The sequence below is a fragment of the Heterocephalus glaber genome, unplaced genomic scaffold, assembly GCF_053883595.1.
Source record: "Heterocephalus glaber isolate CG9 unplaced genomic scaffold, H.glaber_assembly_v1.0 deba00000281, whole genome shotgun sequence".
NCBI lineage: Eukaryota > Metazoa > Chordata > Mammalia > Rodentia > Bathyergidae > Heterocephalus > Heterocephalus glaber.
Genome location: NW_028258139.1, coordinates 17,111,243 through 17,136,808, shown reverse-complemented (window position 1 = coordinate 17,136,808; position 25,566 = coordinate 17,111,243). Strand labels below are relative to the sequence as shown.

Here is a 25,566-nt window from a genome sequence, read left to right as displayed (position 1 = left end):
AGACCCAGTAAAGTCTCTGAAAAACCTGGCTCATGGGAATCAGTTGATCCTCACCAAAGAAAGAAACTGGAGAAGGCCTGAAAGGGACAGGAAACTACTATTCCCTGGCCCACAGCACGAATGTGCTGCATGGGCACCACTGGCATGGCCAGGGGACTCTGGGATTCCAGGCAGACAAGTCCTTCCCATAAGCCCCTTCTCACAGTGCTGAGCCCCCAGAGGGCCAGAGCCCTGTCCTGAAGGGACACAGGGAAGATGCCAAAACTGGGAAAAATAATAACATCAAAATGCTAACGTGACTCGGGCACCGCTTAAGGCAGGGGAGCCAGTCAAAGCTGGGGAGGGAAGCGGATTTTCTGCATCTGAAAAAACGCTTTGGGACCCCAGAGCCATCCTGACTACTGGGTGCAGCGGTCTCCAGCTCCCACTGTATCTAAGGCAGCCCTTGCAGGGACATGGCCAGCCTTTAGTGGCAGGGTAGGAACAGCCAGCTTTCCAGAAGCAAGGCCCCTGCATTCCGGGACAATCTGCAAGGTGATGGCGCCCTGGGGCTCTGGGATGATCTCACCCCTGGACCTTGTCACAGCACCCCCTGGCGAGGACTTCCGAAATGCCAGGTGTGACAGCTTAGGGGTGAGACATGTAAGTGGACTCTGAAGCGACAGGTGGAGGTAGCTATCTTACCGGAGGTCCGGTGGGTCCCCGAGGACCTAGTTCTCCAGGAGGGCCCTGCAATGAAACAACCCATCTGTGAAGAGTTCAGCACCCTAGTTCTCGGGAGAGGGGGTGGGGCACAGTAGTGCAGTGGGTACAATTTGAGGTCCCCTAAGGGGCTGCGACCAGGGTCACACTGAGTTCACCAGGGCTTCGGGGTTGGATGCTGGACTCCGCAGGGCAGGCCTGAGGTAGCCGTCCCCTGAAGGCCTGGTCTCCGGAGGCCTGGTGCACAGGGGAGCTGAGGGGAGCAGCCTTGGGTGAGTACTCACCAGTTCCCCGGGCACTCCTGGGTCGCCCTTCTGTCCTTTAGGCCCTTGTTCTCCCTGCTGGGTAGAAGCACAGGGTACAGTCACACTGACTTGAGAGTCAAGTTCCCCTCCTATGGCACATGTGCCTGGCCCTCAACTGTGGCACAAAAGCCACCTCAGTCCTAGGGATGTACCTGGTGGGTGAACGCCACTCCCCAGAGGCAGTGCCTGCTGGCCAGAGATGGCCTTTCCCACACTGGCCTGAGAGCCTGACCTCTCTGACTGATCTTTCAGATCTAAGGGCAGAAACTGGAAGCTCGCACACCAAATCCTTCTGTTAGGGACTCTTGGAATCCAGAGTCTGTCCTCTAGGGCACGCACTAAGGTTGTAGCTTTACATTTGTGTGGTTTAACCCATGTCCCCTCCAGCTCATCAATTAATAAAGATGGAACAATGCTGAGAGAAGGAGGTGTCTCTCACACCCCCTTTCGGGATGGAGATGTGGAGAGCTTGCTTTGCTGAAAGGAATCAGACCTCTGGGAACTGACTGGGATTGAACACTAGACTCTGGTGGTGAGAGCAGCATGTCTAAGTTTGGCTGAAGAGGAGATCAGACAGACTGGAAAGGCAATTGCTGGATGTGCCCAGGCCAGAATCATCCACTGGGGGATGGGGGACTGGACCCTCCCACTCCCTGAGGCTGCCGAACCTGGGACTCCCAACACACCTCCTAGGAAGAGGAGCAGGAGACCCCCATCCTACAGTCCTTCATCAAGGACAGGCCTCAGGGGCTCAGGTGTCTGTCTTTGGAAGGTTGAAGGGCCAACCTTCTTGCAAAAGAGCAGCAGAGACAGGTGGCTATGGTGAAAATAGCCTGAACCTTAAGCAATAACAGCAATAACAGACTGCTTGAGGTCTTGACTGTGCTTCATTGGTAATATAACCTCAGGCCATTAGTCACCCACGATGACCTGCTGACTTCAGCTTCCATGTCTGGAGGACACACAGGCTGTCTTTGTCTCACAGAAGGAGGGAGTCAATGGTAAAGTGAAGAGCTGCCATGGGAGACTGGGTAGATCTGTGGGGCTCTGCAGGACAACAGCTGACAGCCACAGCATAGCATCCAGAAAGGCTGGGTGGAACGGCCCACCCCAAGGGGCAGGCCCAGCATTGTCCAAAATTGCTCTGGCCTGTTCAGGGACTTATACAGAGAGACTGCAGAAGAAATGGGATAGGAACGTGCCTGAATGGAGAACAGAATTCTGCATAGGTAGCAGTGTGTGCGCAACGGCTTTGGAGAACTGCAAGTCTGGGGAAGACCCTGGATATACCTGAAAGCAGACTCTAGAGAGAGACACCTAGAGAGCCTGAGGTGAGCTGCCTCTAAGACTTAGTGAGGGAAACCAGTCTTACACATTGGTGGTTTCACACCGATTTCTCTGCCAGGCCCCAGGAAATGTTTGGGATCTTGCCATAGCAGGTCAAGCCTGCCTCCCCTCCCAAGCCTCTCTTAGACCCTGCTGTTGGCACCTGCACGACCTCAGGCTGGTGTTCTCCTTCTGTCAACATCATCTACAGAGTGGGGTCTCCACAGTCCACTTTACAGAGAGATAACCTCCTAGGTTAAATGAGATTACCTTTGCCAAGTGTCTCTCAGAGCTTGACAGAGAGGGGACTTCAACAGAGGCCGCCTCATTCCTTCTAGAATCTCCATGGCCAAGCAGCCCAGAAGGACATGGCAAGCCTGTGCACCAGGGACAACAATGCCCTGCTTTTCAGCATGCTTCCGTGCTAGAGTATTTCCTGCGGTGAAGATCTGTGAAACTCTGCCTGGCCCTCCAGTTATGAGTAATGCAACCCGTAAAGACAAAAGGGCTCTGGGGACAGTTTCGGGTGACACAGTAGAAGAAGGTAGGGGGAGGGGACTGTAGGAAGACAAGTGTGGGACCTTGGGAACCCCGAGGACTCCCAGGAAAGATGCTCAAGGCAGTCCTGCCCCGAGCCCTGGGAGTCAAGAGGCAGCACCTCACTGCGGGGACACGGTGGGCACTCTTTCAATAGTTTCTGAATTCAGGAGCCTTGCTGGCTTCTCCTGCCTCTGCCCCCAGGTGATGTTATCAGGCCAGCCCCCATTTATGGGATTCAGAATCCTCACAGCAGATGCCAGGCACTGCCAGGGACATCATGGAAGATCCACTGTGGGGTGATGAATGGGTTCAGGCTGCCCCAGACCCTTCCTGAGATGCAACTTCTGAGTCACCTACTGACTTCCAGCTTGAAACCCTGCTTGTGTTCTGCAGTGTAATATCCCCGTGGCTGTGGCCGCTTGTCTGTCCCATTCCTCCAGCTAAAGACGGTTTCTCTCCCCAGTGTGACACCTGCAGACCTGAGGGGTCTCCACATCCCCTAAGAGTCCTACTCACTGGGCATGGGCATGCCCATGAGCCACCCCCATGGGCCTCCTCCATGCTGCACAAGGGGTCACGGGAGCTGGGGCATTCCCTCTTCCAGTCTCTTAGTTGTACAGGAAACTTCGTGTCCCTCTAAGTCTTGCCTCTTTCTGTACTGCAGAGACTCAAAGGTGGGCACCTGGGGAGAGCAGGGGGAGCCTGACAGAACAGCACTTTCCAAACCCATCAATGCAAACCAAAGTCGCCATGCTGATGCAACCAGGCCCAGAGAGTCCTGCAATTGTCCACAAGGAAACTTTTTTTCTTTAGACACAATTTCCTTGCTTTGATTCAGAAAGTAGTTTCCTGTCTCCCACAGAACTGCATTGTTCAAGAAAGATGTCACCACTGACATTCAAAGAGAAGTGAAGGGCAGCCCCTCCTGCATTCCCCTCTTTACAGGCCTTCCCGGTGGAATAGTCTGGAAATTGTATTTTTATGGAGCAACTCCTTCAGGGAGAGACAGGAAGTGTAGGATAGTTCTAATCTCAGGAGCCTCAGGGTGGACCTGCAGGAGCGAAGAGACCCCAAAATGACAGGGGACAGAGAAGCAAGACAAAGACAGAAGCATCCTGGAGAGGGGGATGTGGGATAAGAAACCTGCCTCCACATGGGACTAACCCGGAAACCCAGCAACAGGTGGCAATGTCCCTCCAGCCAGCGCACTATGGCCAACAGAGGCCTCCCCCAGCTGCTCTGAGGTCCACGCTGCCCAGAGAGCCCCCCCACAGCTGCTTCCTTCCTGTTGCACCTCTGGACCTCAAAACGCTTCTCCTTCTACAAAGGAGATTCTGGTGACCGGCTCCATCTCTCTACCTGCTCTGTTCTTTTCCGTCAATGACAAAGCTCTTTTCAGCTTTTGAAGCTGTATCTTCTTATGACTGACACAGAGGAGGCAGCAGCTGCTGGAGTTTAGAGCTCCTCGTCCCAGCCTCTCTGCTGGAGCGTGTCTGGGAGCTGCAGGTCACACCCTAATGACAGATGAGCCACACAGGAAACAGGGGCACATGTTGTAGCCTCAGTGCCACAACCGACGTGAAGAGATCCTTACAGAAGAGCCATTCACAGAAAGAGGAATGAAAGGTTCCTGCAGGCCAGGCTGTGGTGATGTCTTTAATTTTTCTGTACTGCGGCTTCTACTACCAGAGACCTCAGCTCAGCTTCCCTTCCATCTGCCACACCCTGAGGGTACAGGGCCATGCTGGGCCAACACCATTTGCCAAGCAGCCTCCCTCAGACCAGGGTCCCCTAGAGGCCTGGTCTCCTTCACTCCCACCACTCACAGACCATCTCTGCCTCCCTCTCAATCTTTGGATCTTAGTGTGTGTGTGTGTGTGTGTGTGTGTGTGTGTGTGAGAGAGAGAGAGAGAGAGAGAGTGAGAGATGCTGAGATTTGAACCCAAGTCCTGCACACTGAACTGCATCTCCAGTCCTTTTTTATTTCATTTTGAAACAGGAGCTCACTGAGTTGCTCAAGCTAGGCTAACACATGCCATCCTCCCACCTCAGCATACCAGACTGCTGGGATTACAGGCAGGCACCACCATGCCCAGCTCCTTCTGACTCTTTCACATTCTGTCATCTCAGATCTTAAAACCAGCAGCAGCTCTGAGTGCTAAAGAATCAACTTTACCCAAGAGAAATGTGGCCTTCCTTTGCCCCTGACCGCTAGGCAATTCCCTGGAATGTCCTGCCTAGCAGAAGGTGGTTCCCACCTGGAATCCAAGCTGCCTGCCGGGCTGACTGGCAGGAGGGGCTGAGAATCAGACCCAGCCAGCCAGCGTCCTCACCCAGGTCACACATCCCCCCAGGCTGAGGGCACCAGCTGTACCAGGGTGCCTCGATACTTACAGGCATTCTTGGGTGTGGTGTGAACGGGGAAGTCTGAAATGAAAATCAGAGAAATGGGGAATGCGGGATCAGAGACTGACACTCACAAGGTGGGCTGTGACGCTGCGTCTTAATCTCTGAGTCCATAGAAACCTGCAAATCGATCTCTCAACTTAGTCTTGCACTGCTCAATTTGTATATTTCTATCTTTTCAAGGGCCAGGGATTTAGCTCAGTGGTTCTGGCCCCTGCCTTGCAAGCACAAGGTTCCGAGTTTGATCCCCAGTACCAAAAAAAAAAAAGAAAATATATCTTTTCAAGACTATCTATAGTATGTGTATTCCTTTATAAAACAGAATTTTGTGATACAGCTATTCTATCATTTAGTAAATTCTATGCTTATAGTCATGTGAACTTTTTCCATAATTTTTCATCATGATAAGTGACACCTCAATGGAACTATTTCCAGTTCTGTTCTTTTATGATGCTAAGATTCTTCCAACATTTTTGTGGAAAGATTAAGTCTCATTCTGACAGGGCAGGCATGCAGGAATATAGAGTAATGATTTAACTTTGATAAAAGCTGCAGAGGAGATGATTTGCCACATTGCAAACAGGCTTTCCAAGTGTCCACGCTGTCTCCTCTCCTGCCAGCCACAGCAAGGCTGTGCCCTGCTTTGCTCAGGAGCCAAATACACCAATACCCTGATGTATTCTCCCATTCGGGACCAGCACATCAAGCCCTGAAACCAATGCTCAAAGCAGAGCATTTCAAAACTAGGCAAAACATTACATTTTTAAAAATCTGAACATAGCCCCGTTACAGAATTCTTGAGAGTAAGACAAATAATATTAATAGCAGTTGTTTAGTATTTATAATGTACCAGGAAATCTACTAAATACTTTGCATTATTTCAGTTCATTTTCATATGAATGTATAAGAGAGCTGAGTATAATATTTTTTTCTGGCAGATGAGAAAACTTACTTTTTAGGGAAGTAAATAACATATCTGAGACCACTACTGGTGAATGGCAGAGCTGAGAGTCAGTTTCTTCTGCCCTATTTCCTACCCCTTGCTCTTGCTGATACTCAGCAGAGACTCACGGTGCCAGCCTGATACCTGCACACAGTGGAAGAGGAGCCCTGCTCTTTGGCCATGTACTATAGTCTTACTCTGCTCGTGGAGCTTCTTGTTTCTGGACCTCAGTATCCCCATATGGGACAGGTGAATTTGTATTCTCAGTATTCAGCATATGCTCTGATTAGAGTCACTGTACTTTTGTGAATAAAGCGGATCGGTTACCAGAGGGTAGTTCTCAGAGAAGCTTCCATATTTGGGGGTGTTTGTGACCTACAAGTGGATCTAACTACTGGAAACCTCTAACAGGGAGAGCTTATAACTAACTGGTGAGTGTGTAAGGGGGGATCCCAGTTCCTTGGGAATTTAGAGAAGGAGAAAGGAGTAGAAGCTGAGTAACTCACAGTTCCAGGTAGCCCAGGGGGGCCTGCTGGACCAGCTTCACCCTAGATGGAGACGGGAAAAATAAATAACCATTAATTTCCTTGCCAACCCCACCTGTGCTGGGACAGGTCTGATAAGGCCACTTTTCCCTAAGCAATAGGAACGCACTCACCACACATGCAGCAGTAGGTAGACAAACAGACAGGCAGACAAAAACATGCATCCACTATAAATCATTAAACATTTCAGATGTATAAAGAGTACCTTTGAGAAGTATCTGCATTGATCTGTTTAGCTACAAACCATTTCAATCACTATCTGTCCTCCCACTAAGTGTATGGTAATGAAGTTATCCATTGTGCAGCTCCCTCTCAATGACACGAAGAGCTTTCCCTCGGGTTGCAAGCACAGCCAGTGTCCGATGTGCGACAGAAAACATTCCCACATGTGCCCTTAAGCGCGATGGCCACAGAGTCCAGCTTCCATACAGGTGCCCAGTCCTGCCTGCCCCATACTCTGGAAAGAAGCTGACATTTCTCAAAGTGAGCAGCATTACTCCTGTAAACAAATCGAGGTTGGGAGCCAAAGCACCTGATTTCAAAACCCAACTCTGCCATTTCACGAGTGAGTTCACCTCTTTGTTTTGTTTCTTCTTTGCACACCATAAAGATAATAACGCAGACAACTCACAGCCTCTGGTGGAGTAGAGATGATAAGGAGTTTGACGTCACCTTCACCCTGAGGAAGTGGGGTCATTGAGCCGTCCAGTGCATGGGAAAGGGCAGCAACAGTGAAGTGAGTAAATGTGGTGTCACGTGACAGTCACATGACAGGGGCTATGTGGGGCCAGGAGACAGGGTGTGGGGCCAGGAGACAGGGTGTGAACTCCAGCTGATCTTGGAACCAGCCCAGAACCAGGCCTATGGCAGCCCTTCTACATCTGGTTATTAGATGGACAAACTTAGCAAGGGACAAGGCCATTCTTAGCAAACAGCAATAATACAATAATGAAAAAGGTTTCTACTATTATTTCTCTTGTTACATAGTGTTTAATTCCATGTGCTCATTTATGTATGAACTCACTTAAACTTCACAGACATGCTTATAAGGCATTTACGTACTCCCATTTCATGGATGAAGTAACTGAGGCATAAAAGTCACAACCTACCCAAATGCACACTACTAGCCAATGGCTGAGCCAGGTTTTAAACTCAAAAAACATGCTCTTAACCCAGACTGAATTTCTAGAAGCTTCAGGAAGAAAAGCACTTTCTTAGCTCACCATGCGTTGTCTGATTTTACTGATCTTCATCCTGATATAGTTGGACTCGCCCTCCAGAGCTAATCTCATCTACATCCCCCTCTGCACCATTAACAAGCTCAATATCAGAGCTGAAGAGCTGAATGTTTCCTAGTGGAGCACATGAATAAATAGGTGTGAGTAGGTGGAGCATGGCAAGACAGAGACATGAAGAGCCTCTGCATGTGTCCTCAGAGATGCAGGGAGCAGAGGCACAGTGTGCAGCGTGGGGCAGCCAAGGGCTCTCTGATTTTGAGAAAGACATTGGAGGACCTGTGCATTTGGGGTGAATTTGATGGGCCTGGGTTCCAACCCTGCTTCTCTGTGTTTTGTTCTCGGTTGCCCTGATGAGAAGGAGCAGGGCCATCTCCACTTTCCAAGTCCAGGCTGTGGGGTGAAAAACTAGAGTGCAACCAGTGGAGGGGAAGGCAGAAGCGGGAATGTGTAAGGCACAATCAGAAAGGGGGAGTAGTATCTTCACGTCTTATTTTGAATCTTTGTCAAAAATTGCCTATTATCACCAATCTCTGAAGGCACACAGAGGTGATCCAAACTCTTTGGAAGCCTGAGTGTGATTCTGCTGAAGGGAACAGTGGAGCTCTGTGGTCTTCCTAAGGCTTACATTCTGGAAATGAGTTTATCAAATGGAAATTGCATTTTTGAGAAGGCCACCAAAGCAGCAGGTCTGGGTGCGGCTCATGCGGGTCAGCATTCCTGAAGCTACAGAAGGGAAGGGGAGGAAGGAGACCAGAAGTTGGAGCAGAGAAAGTGCAAACTTGGGAGAACAAACAGCTGGAAGGAGGAGGCTGAATGCAAGTCTCTTTGGGTGTGGGTATCACAGTCCTCAGGCCTCCAGCGTCAGACCTAGTGTGCAGCACAGTGAATGGCAGAGCCAGGGCCCCAGGTCGACACTGGAAGGGTTCAGATTCTAATTCTGCATACAGCCCTAGACAAGCAATTGAGCTTTTCTTGGCCTCTGTTTTGACATTCCTGAAATGGGGCACTGTTGACCACAGTGGCTCATCCCAGAACCATCCTAAGTGTTAGCTAGGGCTTTATGTGGACAGTGCTTAGGGATATCTGGCACAGAATCTATGAAGAACTCAGAAGGAGGTGCCTATGGGACATTTCCAGGTTGGCAACCAGAGCATAGACAGTCTATGACGATTAAGCTTAACTTGACTGCCTAGGGCAGTGATGGCAAACCTTTCAGAGCTTTCAATGATAACTAACAGCCAGCAGCAGCATATGTGCCATAGATTCATCACCACTGGCCTAGGGGATTAGTAACACACACTTCTGGGTGTGTGGGTGAGGCACAGAGGCGTGAGCTTGGAGTATATATCTAATTCCTAGCCTCTTCCCCTCTGGCGGGCACTCTTCTTCTTTGCTATGCCTCTGGCCACCATGAGTTGAGAAGTTTACCTCTGCAATGCCTCTCTGCCATGATACTTCTGCCTTGGAACCAGCCAACCATGGACTGAACTCTCAGAATCATGAGCCAAATAAACCTCTTCTTCAAGTTGCAGGTGTCAGGTATTTTGTCCCAGCAGAGGGAAAGCTAATATTAGATTTATAAGACATACAGCAGACAGAGCAAGGATGGTGACCTAGGCCACCTTTGCGATAACCAGAACAGTGCTCTTTCTGCTACACTGCAGGCAAACACACACAATCACATAGGCAGGTCCTGAGTATGTGATTGTGTGTGTGTGTGTGTGTGTGTGCGTTTATGTGTTTATAAAGTTGCTCTGGGATTCAGGGTATGCAGAATGTTATCAGGAGCTGAACATGAGGCAGTTAGGAATAGCAGCTTGGACAGCATTTGTTCACGGTAGAATTCTCAACTCATTCCGTGTCCACCCCTTCAGAGTCTAAGATTTTGGGGGCCTGGAACACGTCTTGCTCACTGTCATTTCATTAGTGCTGGCCCAGAAGAGAGCAAATGATCTGCAGTCTGCTAAAGAGTGAGTATCAGTGAAGACATCCGTGGCTGTCCTGAGCTGGTGGGGTTATGGATGCAGCCCTCAAGGTCAGATTCTAGTTGGATGGACAGGGGCACTGTGGCTGAAACCAGCTGCTCCACAGCCTGGCTACCTGGCCTCCTACCCACCCTTTTGTTCTGTGAGTCAGGGTGAGTCACCACAGCTCTCTGTACTTTAGCTCTTTCACCCAAACTATTATGGCTCATATCTAGATGTCTCCCAAAGCCTCATGCAGTCATAGGTGGGGACTTGTGAAGGTGATTGGACTTAGGGAGTGTGAATGTGGATTAAGCATGTGATACTGGCATTAAAGGGGTGGATAAGAAAAGCCCCACCCTGGATGTGGGTGGAATCAGTCAATAGGCTTACAGCATGGATGGAATATAAAGGAAGAGAGGCTGCTGCTACTGTAGCTGCTGCTGCTTGTCTGCTGCTGCTTCCAGCCTGCTCCATGATGCCCCTCTGCCCTGCCACCCTGCCTGGGAGCCAGCTGATTATGGACTGAAACCTCTACAAACAGTGAGCTGAAATAAAACTTTCCTCCTTTAATTTTGGGTGTTAGGGTATTTTGATCTCAGAAATGAGAAAAGTAACCAAGACATGTACAAAGGGGATTTAAATGGAAATGACCTTATAGCTCACTGATTACCAGTAAGATATGGAAATTGCAATAAAGTCCAATGTGCTGAAGGACCAATCATACTGAAACTCTGCCTTCCGCACCTGCCAAGCTGGCAAAGGTTCACTTGGACGCAGGCCGTCCCAGCGGGTAAGACAGAAACAAACAGCTCATGCACCTTTAACTTCACCAGCAGCCTCGTTTACATGACAACCAATCAGTGGCTTCCCTTTCCACAAAGTCTAACAAACTCTGGTGTGGGTCTGCATACTGACTCCAGTCTAAAGGCTCCCATGACAAATCCATACACCTCAGGCAAGTGACCCTCAGGAATTCAGGTGACTGTAGCTCTAAGTCCCTGGCCAAAGTGAGTGTGTAAAACCCATGTTTTCCACGCCCATAGTTTTCTGTGGGACTTTGGCACAAGGCAAACAGATGAAGTTCGCCTGGCAAGTGGGTCTGCCCTGCTACCTTATTTTCTCTTTGTCACCTCATGTCCACCTCTGCACTTTTCTCCTCTGTGCCTGCTGTCCCAGGAGGTGACACCAATGATTTCACTGACCTTGCCCTCCAGCATGCAGTGGTTTTCCAGGAGATCAGGAGGAAGGGGAAGGACAGGGTGCGAGGCTGAAGGCACCAGGACTCAGCCCCGCCATGTCAATTTCCCAGCCCTGAGCCAGGATGACTGTCAGGCTCCTTCTTCCATGTCCACAGGCTCCCTCTTCCTGCCCTTTCCGGTCTCTTGCTATTTTTTTCCCTGGAGTGAGTCACCACATCTGATTGATTTCCCTTAGCATTATCCAGACATATGTTAGTCCTCTCTCTCTAGCCATCCATTTGGAGGGTGTTGCTCTGACAGATACAGTGTCTTCTGCAAAGAGTGCTGGGAAAACAATGCCCAAGACACCTGTTGAGCATTGCAGAGCACACAGTAGGCTCAGCAAAGGCAATTATGTCCCTTGACTGAGACAGACTCTGCTCTGACTCTGAAGCTAGCCCTAGGGCCAACACCACAAGCACTGACAGGCTTGGTCATGTATGATGTACAGGAAAGAATCAAGAACCAGACCACAAGGGGTTTGCTTCATGGCAAATCCTTCTCCCTCTTTGAGCCTCCTCTGCCCTCAACAACATGAGCTTACCCACTTTTACTAAAATTGTACTAGATTCAGAACAAAAGTCTAAAACTAAGCCAGCCAAACTCAGCACCTGGCCTGTCACGAATGTTCAAGCAATTCTCAAGCACTACAGGCACAAAGGAAGGGTGGGTGGATCCTTGGATGGATGTATCATCTCTGATTCTGTTAGAGATAGAATCAGGTTTCCTAAAAAAGTTTCAAGTTTCCTAAAAATTGCAAATAAGGTTTACGTCTAACTTATTGTTCCTCAAAAATGTATTTTTGAATCATGAAAATACATTACACACACACACACACACACACACACACACACACACACACACAAAATACCTCTTCAGGAGACAGCAGCCAGTGATAATGAATGATCAGGATGAGAATAAGCAGCTCCTACCTTTTCACCTCGGTCACCTTTCAGTCCAGGAAGTCCCAGTCCACCTTTTTCTCCCTAGACGGAGAGACGTAATTAGAAAACATTAGAATCAAGCTAAGTTTAATCCTTCCTCTTCCAGATAAAAGCAGTATGACCTTGGGATCTCTCTCCTCCCTCCCTCTTTCTCTCTCTCTCTCTCTCTCTCTCTGTCACCAGGCTCTCTACTTGGCCCCTGTGGAAATGCCTCCCATCCTCATTCTCATCAATTCAATCTGAAGATGCTCTGCCCTTTCCACAGCTATCACAATCCTTTAGTCCTGCTCATGGACTCTGATAGTGTCTTCTCCCACCTCATTTCTCTTCCACCAACATGAGAACTACTCTATTCATCTCGCCTCAAGGGAGTAAGACACCAGAGGGTTTGCTTCCCATGGGGACCAGCCAGATGGCCTCAGAGGCAAGAGGCCACTACACTTACCTGGTCTCCCTTCTCTCCTCGAACACCTGGGAGCCCTGGAGCACCTGGGAGGCCAGTTTCTCCCTGTGAAAACAAAATGGCGGCTCGGTCAATGAGGCACCTGTTGGGGGGGATGCTCTCTAATGGAACAGGCTGTGGGCAATGCACTTTTTCATTCCTCCCACATCCCTAGAAACTTTTGGGCTTAGTGGAGGTCACATAGAAAGCAGAGCTGTGAAAAAAGGGGAAATCTATACAATGTATAGATTTAGGATTCTACAGCTCCTTCCTACTTGAGCTATTTCTTCTCCTAGGAACCTTGTTCCAACTCTCTGAGTGTCTAATTCTTTTGGTCTTTTAAGACTCACTCAACCAAAATGTCACCTTAGAGTTTATATCTGGATGTCCCCTCAAAGCCTCATACACTCAAAGATGGGGCTTTTGAAAGGTGATTGAGTCATGGAGCCACTATAGCTAAATGTGATGTTAGCAGGTGGGGCCTGGTTGGCAAAGGTGGGCCACTGTAAAGTGACCTGATAAGATGTATCTCCTGCCCCATTGGCCTTCTCTCTCTCCTTCCTGGCTGCCATGAAGTAGGCAGCTTTCCCTCCACCAGGCCCCTCTGCCATGCTGTCCTGCATTGAAACAGGCCAATCCATGGACTGAAATATGAGTCAAAATAAATCTCTCCTCCTTTAAGCTGTAGGCGTCAGGTATTTTGTCCCATGGACAAAAAAGTGACTAAAACATAACTCTTCACCGTCTTTCCTGACATTCCCTAAGCCTGAAAAGCCTTGTCTCATGTCCCTCACTGACACTGCATGTCACCATGCATTAGACCTGTTCAGTTGTTCCCCAGTGTCCAGTTTGTCTTGGTTTGTGTCTGTGACCTCAATACCCAACATAGCCATGAATACACTGAACATGCTTGGAATTACTGAATACATAAACAAATGCATGAAATGAACATAGTGAGTCCTCAAAAGACATGACTAATTCCCCTTGGCACATGAAGAATTTATATAAGACCTATGACAGAACAATGAATGAATCAATTAAATGAAGAATGAAATGTTTGAGTGAAAGCAGGAACGATCAGACCTTGTCTCCAGACTGGCCTGCGAGGCCTTGCTCCCCAACTTCACCCTAGAGAGAGAACATCAGACACGCCGTTATCTTCCATGCACGTTTCAGGCACAGCTTTACGCCCTAGTTGGGCTCAGACATCCACAGAACCTGGCAGCACAACCCTAATTCTCAAATGTGGAGCTCGGTTAAAGGCCCAAGGGCCAGGAGCTGTGCGAACCCAAGTGTTCAGGATTTCTGGAGAGAGGGCTTCCATGCTTCCCCATACCATGTCTTGCTTTAGTTCGAAGAAACAATTCCTGAAATTGCCCTGCCACAGTTTAATCAAGGTGAGTCCATACATCTGGAGCCTAAACTTGCATAATCCAAATAACAAGGAACCAAAGTCTCTGAGTCCTAGATCTACCTCTGAGTTTTGAGTCGTATTAGGGTGACATAGATCCCATGCTGGTTCCAACAAGGAAGGGGAAGCTGCTGAAGGTCTTGTCTACATGACTGGGGTCCCACATGAACCGACTGCTCTTCAGTATCTTTTCATAAACACAGGCTGCCCGAGGAGGTAAGCATTTTATACGTCCTCTCCCCTGGTGGATAACAGTAAATCACAGGCAGACTTCCTGTTAAACACCAAGCTTACATTAGAATGCCTGCTTCCCAGGGGCACACAATGGCTCTTCTTTCTTGGAAGTTTCATTCTCACCCATTAGGTTCCTACTGTGGCCGCACTGTTCCCCCCAGAATGCTTTTGTTTTCTTTTCATTTTTAGTAGTACATGTTTGCAATACACAATGATTGCATTTGTCATGGAGAAGTGGTGCCTGTACATAATACATCTTAATTTTCTTACATCCCCTTCCCATCCCCTACCTTCATCTCTTTCTCTCTCTCAAAACCTCTTGGGTTGAAACATAATTTTCAGAGCAGTAAAATCAAGAGGCGGGGCTTCTGGGAGGTGATTTGGCAGGGCCTTCGTAGATGGGATTAATTCCCTTATGAAAAAGGTCTGAGGGAACCTGATGGCTCCCACCAGTGAGGACGCAGTTAGAAGGCACCATCGATGAAGCAAAGCCCCCGCCTGAACCTGAAGCCACTGGCACCTCAGTCTTGGACTTCCCAGACTACAGACTGTGAGCAACATATTCTGTTGTTTCTAGAGTATTTTACCACAGCAATCAAAACAGACTAGAGACAGCTCCTGCTTGCACTTTGTGGGCAGGCTGACATGCAAGACACAGGACCAGAGGGCTGCATCCCCATCCCGAAGCACCTGGGTTCTGGGCCCACTGGGCCCTTGTCAATCACCATTGAGAGAGACTTGGGGATATACTTTCGAACTAGCCACATGTCCTGAAAACCACTAACTTTCTGAGTGGCAATTTCTCTCTGACACCCAGTGTGCTATTTAGTAAAACCTTCAGTGGATCTTTCCATGAGGAAATTGGATTTCTGATGAGTCAGTGGACAGAGGCAGGAAGGATGGAATGAACATGTGGTCAGCATGCAGACGGGGACTTTCCCCAATGTTGTGCCAAACTCCACTGGTAATGAAGGCCCACATTACTACCATTTATGAGAGAAAAGGAAAGGGGAAGGGAAGGGGAAAAGAGGAAAGACAAAGGAAGGACACGGAAAAGGAAAAGGAATGGAATGGCAGCCACCAAAGGCGCTGTTCAGTGTCAGATGCATTTTATCCTGTAGCTCTGGAGCCACCGTGGAAACGCATTTGGAGTCAGGATGTGTTGAAATCCTAGATGCGCTCCAAGGCGGCCATTGATTCCTGGTGTTTACAAGCACAATCAGTAAGAACTGCTCTAACCAGAGTTGTGCAAATGCTTGTAGCTCAAGTTGTCACTTTTAATCTGCTAGGATGGTGACACATTTTGTTTGTCTTTAGGGTCACCCTGGGTGTCCTTGAGATGGCTCGGACACCAGCTATTCCCGACCTTTTCTGCTCCATTTTGATTTAATTTTCTAAAAAATTATGGTCACTTATGAAAAAGAGAAACAATAGGGAACCCAAGGGAGAGGGGATTTGCCCACCAGCAACTCTGGCACCGGCCAGCAAGGAGCTGACCTGGGCTGGACCCCTCTGTGGCGTCAGCATCATGTGTGCGTGACCCTGTGCTCGGGGGGTGGGTGCCCACCCACCTAGTCCTGCCTCCCTTACTGAGCATCCACTCAGTGCTGACCTCAGGCTGGAAGGGGTGAAGGCTGGACACTGCCTTAAACAGTTCAGACCCCAGGAGATGGGAGCGGGGCAGGTGGAGAGAGGAGGACCAGTCCTTGTCGTGCCCGCCCTGTCTGGCCAGTAGCTTCCAGAAGCACAGGCGTATGCACAAAACACACACACTGTGCACACACATAACCCTGAAACACACATGGCCCAGCCCACCCCCCCTTGCCTGTTGCGCTCTGAGCCCAGGGCAATGGAAGTGTTGAGCCAGGGCCTCAAAGGACTTCCCCGGGGCCCATGAAGAGAGCCAGGCAGGGAAGCCCTTGTTCCTACTGCCATGGCTCTTGGTGGGGATGGAGGCCTCGCTGCCAACTGCAGGTCTCCCACCCAGGAACCACACCTCTCCACTGCAGCCCTGCCATAGAGGAGGGGCTGGCTGCTGGTGCCAGCCTCTATGTACGCGGCCAGTCCTCCGGGAGCCCCCAGCCCTGCGAGGCCCTTGTGGATCATCTCCTTCCTGATATCTATGTGTTTCCTTCCAGGCCCCAGCAGAGGCACAGTTCTGCTTGGTGAGCTGGGTTCACACACAGCCCTGAATATCCTGTCTAGAGTAACAAGCATAATAGAGAAAAGGGGAGCCCAGGGTGGTGGTGCACCCCTGTAATCCCAGCTCTCACTTGGGGAGGCAGAGGCAGGAGAATCATAAGTTTGAGCCCAGCTCCAGCAATTTAGCAATTCAGGAAGACCCTTTCTCAAAAAAGAAATTTAAATGAGGGCTGGGATATAGCTCAGTGTGAAGGCCCTAGGTTCAATCCTCAGGACTTGACAAGAAAAATAAAAGGAAAAGGTGATGTCTTACCCGAGGTCCAGGCTTCCCAGCCAGGCCACCTTCTCCTCTTTCTCCTGGTTCTCCCTGTTAGGAACAGAACACAATGTTAGCCGAGGGGCCCTGGGATTCTGCACACTATAGGTGCACAAGGGAAAGGGACATGGAGATTTGGGAGTGAGGGTTCTGTTTCTGAGATTTTGCTTGTTTGTTTGAGGTACTGAGGATTAAACCCAGTGCCTTCACATTAAATTACAACTCTACTCCTTTTTTATTTTTCATTTTGAGACAAGGTCACGTTAACTTGCTAAATTTCCCAGCCTGGGCTCAAAATTGCAAATGTCCTGCCTCAGCCTCCCAGAGTGCTAGGATCACAGGCAAGCAGCATCATACCCTGCTTCTTGGGTGACTTTGAACTGCCCTGTGTGGTTGCCTAGCCATGGTGACCAAGCACTGCTGTGTGAACCACATCCTACATTCCATATTCAATAGTTCTAATTGTGAATAAAAATGTGTAACTGAATAGTAATAGCGTCCTTTTCTCTTGAGAGATTTAGAGTTAAAAAAAAAAGGTGTTTTTGAGAAGACAAAGTACCTGGTTATCTTTTGAAAGATCAGAGAGAAGAATGAAGAATGTTTATATAAAATGCCCACAAAATGAAGTTAATTCATACTTATTCTGCATTTTGTCATGAAACGGTGGAAACGGTTAACTTTAAGTCTGTTTATTAGAAAGGTAATGAATTTTCCCATAACATTCAAAGTTGCCTATAATAGTCGCCTTCCCAGCACTGTCACATACCTGCTTAAGCCTACGCATGTTTTCGAGGAAAGAATAAAGATCATTTGTTAAAAATGTGGCGTGGTTGTATGAGTGTTCATTCAAAATATCAAACTGGGATTTTGCTTCCCCACTTGAAGATATTTAACTTGACTCTTCTTACCTTAACACCTGCTATCATCAGCCCCAGTGGAATGTTTTTAAAAGGGAAGTCTCTTATGTTAGTAAGGGGATCACAGTTTCTCCTCCTCACAAGGAAAAGAAGTATTTATAACGGATCAATTTTAAAGCCTGAGGTCTCCAAGCCTTCCAACCCCCTTCCCAGTTATCTTAGGAGTAAAGAGCTCTCCTATATCTTAACCCATAAATCCAAACATTTCAACCCAAGTAGGTCTTGACCGAAGGCCCAGGATCGACTGATCGTGGAACTCATCGACAGTTGCGAATCTCTTTGGCTCTTTTTTCTGATTCCCAAACTCACGACATCCAGGAGAACCCACCTTGGATCCTGGCAGGCCTGGTGGTCCACGCAGCCCATCCCTTCCAGGTGGCCCCTGGGCCGAGAGAGGAAAGAAATTAAATGATAGAAAAGGCACACTAGGGAAGCACTGCATTAAAGCCAGGAATGGATTCTGTTGCCAGAGATGACAAAGCATGGGCCCTCTTCCCTTGTCAGCCAAGCCTCTCCCCGGAGTGACTGCTCTCTGCCAGGACAGGGCTTCCTCACGTGTTCTGGATGACTGAAACAAAGACCAACTCTGATCCAACTCCCAGTCCCAGCTCCCTGGACCTGCAAGGTGGGCAAGTGGGGAAGAGGGCTCTGTTGAAGCTAAAGCCCAGGCTCCACGTCCATGCTCAGCCCGTGGTGTCCTCTGTTACTCCGAATCTTCTCTTCATAGTGTCTCTGCCACCACGTCCTCTCTTCTCACCATGTTCCCCTTCATCTTCCAGTCTCCTGGCACAGTCCCGAATTCCTGTCTTTTAGTCCTCGAGGAAAACATTGAGGGGCTCCGAGCTGGCTTTGCTGATTCACCCTTGTCGTTACAATGTGGCAAGACAGGTGTCACTGTCCCTTCGTGTCCAGCCCAGGAAGCTACAGGGATCCATGAAAGCGTGCCCTTGACCCCAGCTCAGACACCAGAGTCCCAACCATGCTTCACACATCAGCCTGATAAAATTGTAAGTTCTCTTTGCAGTCTCTTTTTGATTCTGCAACACCCTCCCTCTTCCAAATGTTCACATGGATGCAACCACCTTGATGAGCCCACTGAGTCAGATGCGAAAGTGTGCACACTGTCACATGGCCCTGTCACTCCGGGACCTGTTTATTGGTGACACCGCATTGACTGTGTTCTAGGACTGTGTGTTGGTGACGGTGCCGTTCACCTGGGGTGCTTTCTGTATTCACATCTGTTCATCTGAGCGTACAGCACAACCTCGAGTCTGTGTCCCTCCCCTTGGCATGAGCTCAGCCATGGTGCAGCACTGACCTCTGGCCTGGGGCAGGGAAACACATCCACCTCTAACTGTGCAGCTCCAGTGTGACACTCAACACTGGCCAAACTCCACCCTCAGGTCTCCAGCAACCAAAAGGCTGGAGACCTCTCAGGTTGCAGGCAGAACACGGGTGGGACAATCCAGGGACCCTGAGGGGAGAGCTAGCCTCGTCCTGCCCCGTGCCCCCCAATGCCATTTCTCAGTTTCTATGCCCAATATTTCTGTTACTCTCTGGGTGACCCTTAAGGACAAGTGGTCATGCTTTACAAAGCAAGAGGATTCCAGATTTGTCTCTGGGTAATAAGAGCAAGGGTGGTGGCCTAGAGAGCGTGATCCCCATCTGCACCTGGCCAGGGTACAGTGTCCCAGGAAACGGAGAAGGAGGAGCGGCCACAGAGGGAGAGCCAGGCTGAGCCAGGCCAAGCTCTGGGCCAGGAGACCATTGGCTCAGGGAGGAACCTTGGAGTCAGCAGTGAGGGGTGGGCAGCCAAGGAGATGCGGGGAGAGAGAGAGTAAGCAGGTGGCCTAGGTACTCACAGGATTCCCAGGAGCCCCAGGTTTGCCCGGGAAGCCAATCTCTCCAGGTAAACCCTGAAAACAGACCACATGGGAGCCATTAGCAGGCCGTATGGAGAGCAGATCCACATCCGAGCTTGGTGCTGGCACAGGCCCGGGCCTCTGGCTCCTATGAAGCACCTGTCACCCTCAGTGCAGTCACTTTGAAACACATAACTGTCATCTCTCCAGAGGCAGCAAGTGCACAGCTTGTCTGGCCTGCGGTGGGGTCCACTGCCCTGTCCTCTGCTACTTCACGAGGTCAGTGGAACAAGCATCCCGCCACCGTCAGATTCAGTGACACCTGGCAGCAGTGCCGGACTCTCTTCCTGTGCCCACTGTGGGGCTTGCCCTTCCCAGTGGGTAGGTGTAGTCTCTGCCCGCTCTGCCCTTTGGTGAACTCTGGGGACAGTTTTCCAGTTTCCCAAGGAACAATGGGATGGTACATGTTCACATACACTCTCCCTGGTCCACTGTTTTGTTTTATAGCCAATTACAAACTACTAAAGATGCCTGACCTGGCCCTCAAGCCCAGTGTGCCCCCCACACCCTGTCTCTGGAAGCCAACAACCGAAGCACTACATGGACGCATATGCTATTTGTAATCAAAGGGATGGAAGGCTTGAGGGTCCAGAGACTTGGGGGTGTGTCATAAGAGGGCCCCTCCTGTCTGTGCTTTTGTACTGGACTCAGGCATAGCAAAGGCAGCTTCTGCAGAGGAGACCTCCTTGGCTCCCTCCAGCCAGGAAACCCTGTCCAATGCCCCTGGTGAGAGAAAACTCAAAGCCAGGCTTACCGAGGGGCCGCCAGGTCCGGGGGGGCCAGGGATACCGGGGGGTCCTGAGGGACCCTGTGAAGAGAGAGCACATGGGTGGTTACAAAGGCACAGGGAGCAGCCTCCTGGTCACAGCTGTCATTCGAGAGAGAGAAAAGGGAAGCGGGCAGAGACAAGGTGGGATTTTAGGTGGATTTGTAAGACCTATTTCAAACAGGAAGGAACAGCACAAAGGAAAAACATCCAAAATCAAATTTGCAAGTTTAATGAGTGTCATATTCGGGTGCTTGGTATTTAACTCACTGTCGTATCCATTTGGCATTATATTTAACATCTTGGACACACACACCTGCACACAGTGGGTGAGCCCAAGCAGAAAGGTCTTCCACAGCATTCCCAGTCATTAGCCAGGGACCAGAGCTGGAGGCTGGGGTTGGAACATTTGTGATGAACCATTCTCTGCTTCCATAGGTCCTGGGTGGGCCACACATCTCTTCCTGTAAGCCCTCCTCTCACGACTGCATGGAGTGCAGTCTGCACATTCACTTGCCGGGACTGGACCTGCACATCACTCCCATCATTCACTCCCTGCCCTCACCCTCTGGGCCACATCCGGGGCAATGAACACAGCAGGTGCCGTCAGTGAGCAGAAACCAGGACAGCCCATTTGCAGTGAGAATGAGGGCTGGAAGGGGAGATGCCTCTAGACGGGCAACTGCTTTGGAAAAGGATACATGGCCCAGTAAGCCTGTGTGCACAGAGCAGGGCCGGGGGGAGGTGCGGGGGGAGTGGTCAGAGAAGGCTCCCTTCTCCCGAAAAAGCAGAAGAAATCACTGCCAGGCCAGGTGGACAGGGGCAGTTGGGACCAGGTACACTGAGAGCAACAGGGGTGAAGACACTGTGCCCTGAGTCCAGGAACAACAGCTCCATGTGAGCTCAGGGTGCCAGGGTCGAGACATGGGCTTTATAGGGAAGGTCATGGAGTCAGTAATGGAGTTAGTGAAGACAAACGTCAGCCGCACATGCTTGCAGTCTGGGGGTGAGGGTGAAGGCCCTGGGCACTGGGCTATGAGCCAGGGCCTGGATAGAGCTATGCAAGACTGGAGCCCTGGGACAGGTGAGGACTGCCAGCCCCCATTCTGCAACCCCTGATATGCAAGACTCAGTTATGCTGAGGAATCTTCCATGCCTCCCATTTCCTGATGCTTCTATCCTTGCTTCTCCACCTGACATTCTGAATTCCTGCAGGTCTGCTCACAGCCTCCCTCCCCTCCGCTCCACCACTGCCCACCCAGCCTCGGGAGCTGTGGGATAAGGTGCATTCCCCAGTTGCTCCTCAGGCAAGCCCTCCTGCCTTCCCCTCCTCCCTGGCTCCGCCTTTGTGCAATGGTCCCTGGCTCCCCAGGTGAAATCATGTCTCTCCTTGCTCCACGCTCAAGGCCAGTGTAACCGTTTATCTGACCCACAGACCCTCAAGCGTGGCTTTTCTTGTTCCCTCTGAACCTCCAGGGCAGGGCACAGAGGTACGTCCTGAATGGAACAGAGCTGAGGACAGTAGCAGCACATGGCCACCAAAGGGCGATAGAAGCTAAAGGATGGCAGAAGGCTCTGCATCCAGGGACTGTTCCCTTTCCTTCCTCTGGGTGGCACGGGTGAGCCAAAAACATTTCCTGAAGGACTGCGTTTGGGGCCATGCAGTGCTGGGCGGTGCCCTGGGCAGGGCCTGAGCCAGGGTCCTCCCCGAGAGTGAGTGAGGCCTGGAGAAGAGACTGAAGGAGGCCCAGCCGCAACCGCTGTTCACTCCGCTCACTTCAATCCCTGCTGTCCCAGGAAAAGAGGCCCAGCCGGCAGCCATGGGCCCAGCTGTGCCAAGGGTTCCTTCCTCCGAGTGCAGAGAGTCTTCCAGTGGTGTCTCTGCTATCAGATTCGCCTGCACCCCAGGCCGCAGAGCTCCCCCTTGATGACCACATGCAGCCCGGGACTGCGCCCCAATGCACAGAGGTGCAGCAGCTGTGTACGTGTACGGAGCAGCCGCCTTTGCCTGGGAGGCTCCAGCCCTGCCTGTGACCCATCACATTGTGCAGCTGGAACCTCGGCTAGAGGAGAAACTGGGTTTATTTCTGATCCAGCCACTGGCGAGTGGTGCGAGGTCCAGCAGGGCAGGAGCAGGTTTCTGGAAGGAGGTGAGGACCGCAGCTCCCTCAACAGACAAAGAGAAAACGGAAGTGTTTAAAGCACCTATTACCCACCTGGCCTCCTACCAGGTCTTCACACAGAATTCTCCGAGGTCCACGGCCCTGACAGCACCTGTCCCCCTGACTTTGCTTGAGCTCCTGAGCTGGGGGTCCAGCTCCTGCCAGGGAGAGGGAAACTCAGGAGAGATCAGGAAGGACCAGGGCAGGAGGGGACTGGGCACGTGGTCAGCCACCTGGCCAGCACAGCCTTATCTCAGCCAGGCCTGTGACTGTCACCATGGACACACCCAAAAGCCTTCAGATCCAGAACACTGGCCACTGCCCACAGAGGCTGGAGGCAGCTAGAGGGCTACAGGCAGAAGGAACTTTTTAGGCAGTTTCATGGACAACCCAAGCCCCTCATTTCAGCAAAGGGGTGGTTTTTGCTCAATTAACAGAATGCCCAGAGGGAATAAAGCCTTCCACTGATGGTTCTGCCTTCCTCTCTGGGCATGGGATCTTCTTGGTTCCCTCCCTGCAGCCTGGCACATCACCTGATCACTCCTCCACCCACCACAGGCCACCAGGGAACAGAGAGCCCTGAGAGGGGTCTGCAGCATCCACAGGCACCATGAAGTAGGAGGAGATGGAAGGATGCTGGATCAGAGAGGACAGGGCCCATGTGGAGGAGCAGGATGAGGGTCACAGACCTCCCGTTGGCCAGTCTCTCCCCTCAGTCAAGCCTGGTGCTACTGACATTCCTGCAGGAGGGTTCTGAAATCATAGCCTTTCAGGGATTTTTGTAAAGCAAATCTTGGCAATTATTTTGAAAATTTAAAGAAAGTAAAAGAGCTGTACAAAGCAAGTGAAGTAAATAAGGGTCAAATAAGGTGTTCAGGTTTGTGATCTACAGACTTAGCTTCTCTACCCCTAAAATGGACAAATTGCTGGGTGCTGGACACAAATGCCCCTCGGAATGAGACAGGAACTGCACAGCCTGGAGTGGGTCCTGTGCTCTGTGTCAGAAGGTGCCCTGGCTGGTAGGAGGAGCCTGGGAGAACTCCATGCTGATTCAGCCCTACTGGGCTGGCTGAGGAAACAAGGTGAGATACTCAAGAAGGAGGGGCTTTGAGGGGAAAGGGAGAGTCTCAGGGGAGCAGGAGGGGCAGGCTTGGGTTTGCAGGGTGAAAACTGGGTTCTGTTTTCATGGGTTGAGTTAAAGAGAAATAGAGAGAGGGAGAGACAGGGATCGGGGAGAGGGAGGGGGAGGGACAGACAGAGGGGGAGAGAGAGAGACAGAGACTTGGGAAGGTGACTGCAGAGTGCTGGTATACCCAGTGCTGTGCCTGAGTGCTCCAGCCAAGACTTTTGCATTTTTTAGATAAGACAACTCTCCACAACAGAGTTCACACACAATCTCACTTTTTCGCAGGACAGATAGGTCCCTTGATCATCTTCCCCGCCCTTGGGAGACCTTACAGGGAGGCTCAGTAACTGGTTGAAATTGGATCAACCTCCGATGGCCTTCCCATCAACTCTGATGGTTTCCTCTCATGCCATATACAACTCTTGGCTTGGAAATCAAGTTGAAAAGTCCTCAACCCGAACAGGTATTTTAGTTACCCTGCTGGTAAGTTTCCAAATATAACTAGAAGATGGATTGTAAAGTCACAAGAAAGCACTGTTGAACATGTTTCCTAGGTTTTTCTCCTGCAAATATTTCATTAGCATTTGGGTTTTCTAAAAAGGAAGAAGCCCCCTTTCCCCTCCCACTTCTCCATCCTGCCACAAAAAGGTCTAAAAAGCCAAGGATTCTCTGCATCCTTTTCCCTCTTTTACAGCTAAGGATATTGGGGTTTGGGGGTTTCTAGAGGAAATGGGGCCAAAGAGAGGTGCAGGCTGGAACACAAGGGCCAACAGCAGCTTCGCCAGGCCAAGGGATGGATAGGAAAGCACTTAGGTGGTAAATGGGGCTTTGGTTTAGGACGGCCTGAGCCAGATGGGAGGAGGCCTCACGCTGCAGTGATGGACGGGCAGTGGGCTTCCCCTCTTAGAGCCTGAACCCCACCAGCTGAAGCCCAGAGGTCACAGATTGTCTGATTTCAATCTGAGAAAGTCCGTGAACCAGCCCAGAACACGGGAGGGCTTCACAAATCTTATCTTGGCTTCTTGTCTTTCCAAATTAACAAAAATCCCTGAATAACCACTTAATCTAATTATCAATGAGTGACAAATTAGCCAATAGATATAAATGTTAACAAAAATACATGAATGTTTTCATTATTACTGATGAAAACAACTAATGATTCTCCATATTAATTAACTTGTAGTCCAATTACTATTAATGAAACACTTGATCCTCCTGACAACACAGTGACTAAGTAGCTATCTAATGTGATTAGCAGTTGCGGCGATAATGCATAAATAACCAATTAACTTAATTATGCTTAATAAAGAGTAAATAATTACTCCCATTACACCTAGTTCCAATTGGAGTACATTTCTGAAGTTGGATGGAACTTTAAGAAGCAGGAAAATTGCTTGTATAAATTATCGCAGCAATCAGCTTCCTGGTACAAACTGGCTACACTGACTTTTGGGACTGTGTTCCCAGTTTGTTTCCTCCCTCACGATGTGGATCCCTGAGGGACTGAGGTCCTGGGCAGTCCCCACCTGCTGTGTGTCCAGCAAGCCAGTGGCTTCATGCTACACCACCTTTGAGTAACACGTGGAGACCACACACATCTCCATTCTCCTCAGGAGGCGACAATCCTGACGTGAGGGAGCAAGGACAGCTTCCTGTACTACAAGCATGTCCTGCAGGTGAGAGTTTCCTTTTGGAACAGAGACACTCAAAGCACCTTCCGTGACGCAGCCGCCCGGAAACTGCCGGTGCCTGCAATGGACACAGAGCTGCTCTTCCTGTCTCACACAAACCTCAGCCTCCTCTCCAAGCTGGGTTTCTTGGTATCTTAGTTTGGGAAAATGCAGTTTGCTCGCAGGAAGCTTTAAAATGGACCCAGTTAAGGCTGGATGCCACAGAGAGCACTTGACATAGCAGGAACTAAGCCCATGCGCTTTCTTCTTTCTGCTCCCAGTGCCCTGCGTGGGACGGATGCTC

At 50.2% G+C, this 25,566-nt stretch overlaps 1 protein-coding gene across 2 annotated transcripts in view; it reads right to left on the bottom strand.

Moving 5' to 3' along the window:
- Positions 1-25,566, bottom strand: part of Col22a1 (collagen type XXII alpha 1 chain) — a 254,572-nt gene that overhangs the window by 92,074 nt on the left and 136,932 nt on the right. For both annotated transcript variants that reach the window (XM_021251585.2, XM_087187298.1), the window contains 11 exons: positions 20,293-20,346; positions 19,479-19,532; positions 17,945-17,998; positions 16,697-16,750; positions 13,680-13,724; positions 12,600-12,662; positions 12,143-12,196; positions 6,729-6,770; positions 5,268-5,300; positions 987-1,043; positions 685-729 (listed from right to left, as the gene is read on the bottom strand). In XM_021251585.2, the coding sequence (XP_021107244.2) occupies positions 685-729; positions 987-1,043; positions 5,268-5,300; positions 6,729-6,770; positions 12,143-12,196; positions 12,600-12,662; positions 13,680-13,724; positions 16,697-16,750; positions 17,945-17,998; positions 19,479-19,532; positions 20,293-20,346 (555 nt within the window). The remainder of the gene's footprint in view (positions 1-684; positions 730-986; positions 1,044-5,267; positions 5,301-6,728; positions 6,771-12,142; positions 12,197-12,599; positions 12,663-13,679; positions 13,725-16,696; positions 16,751-17,944; positions 17,999-19,478; positions 19,533-20,292; positions 20,347-25,566) is intronic.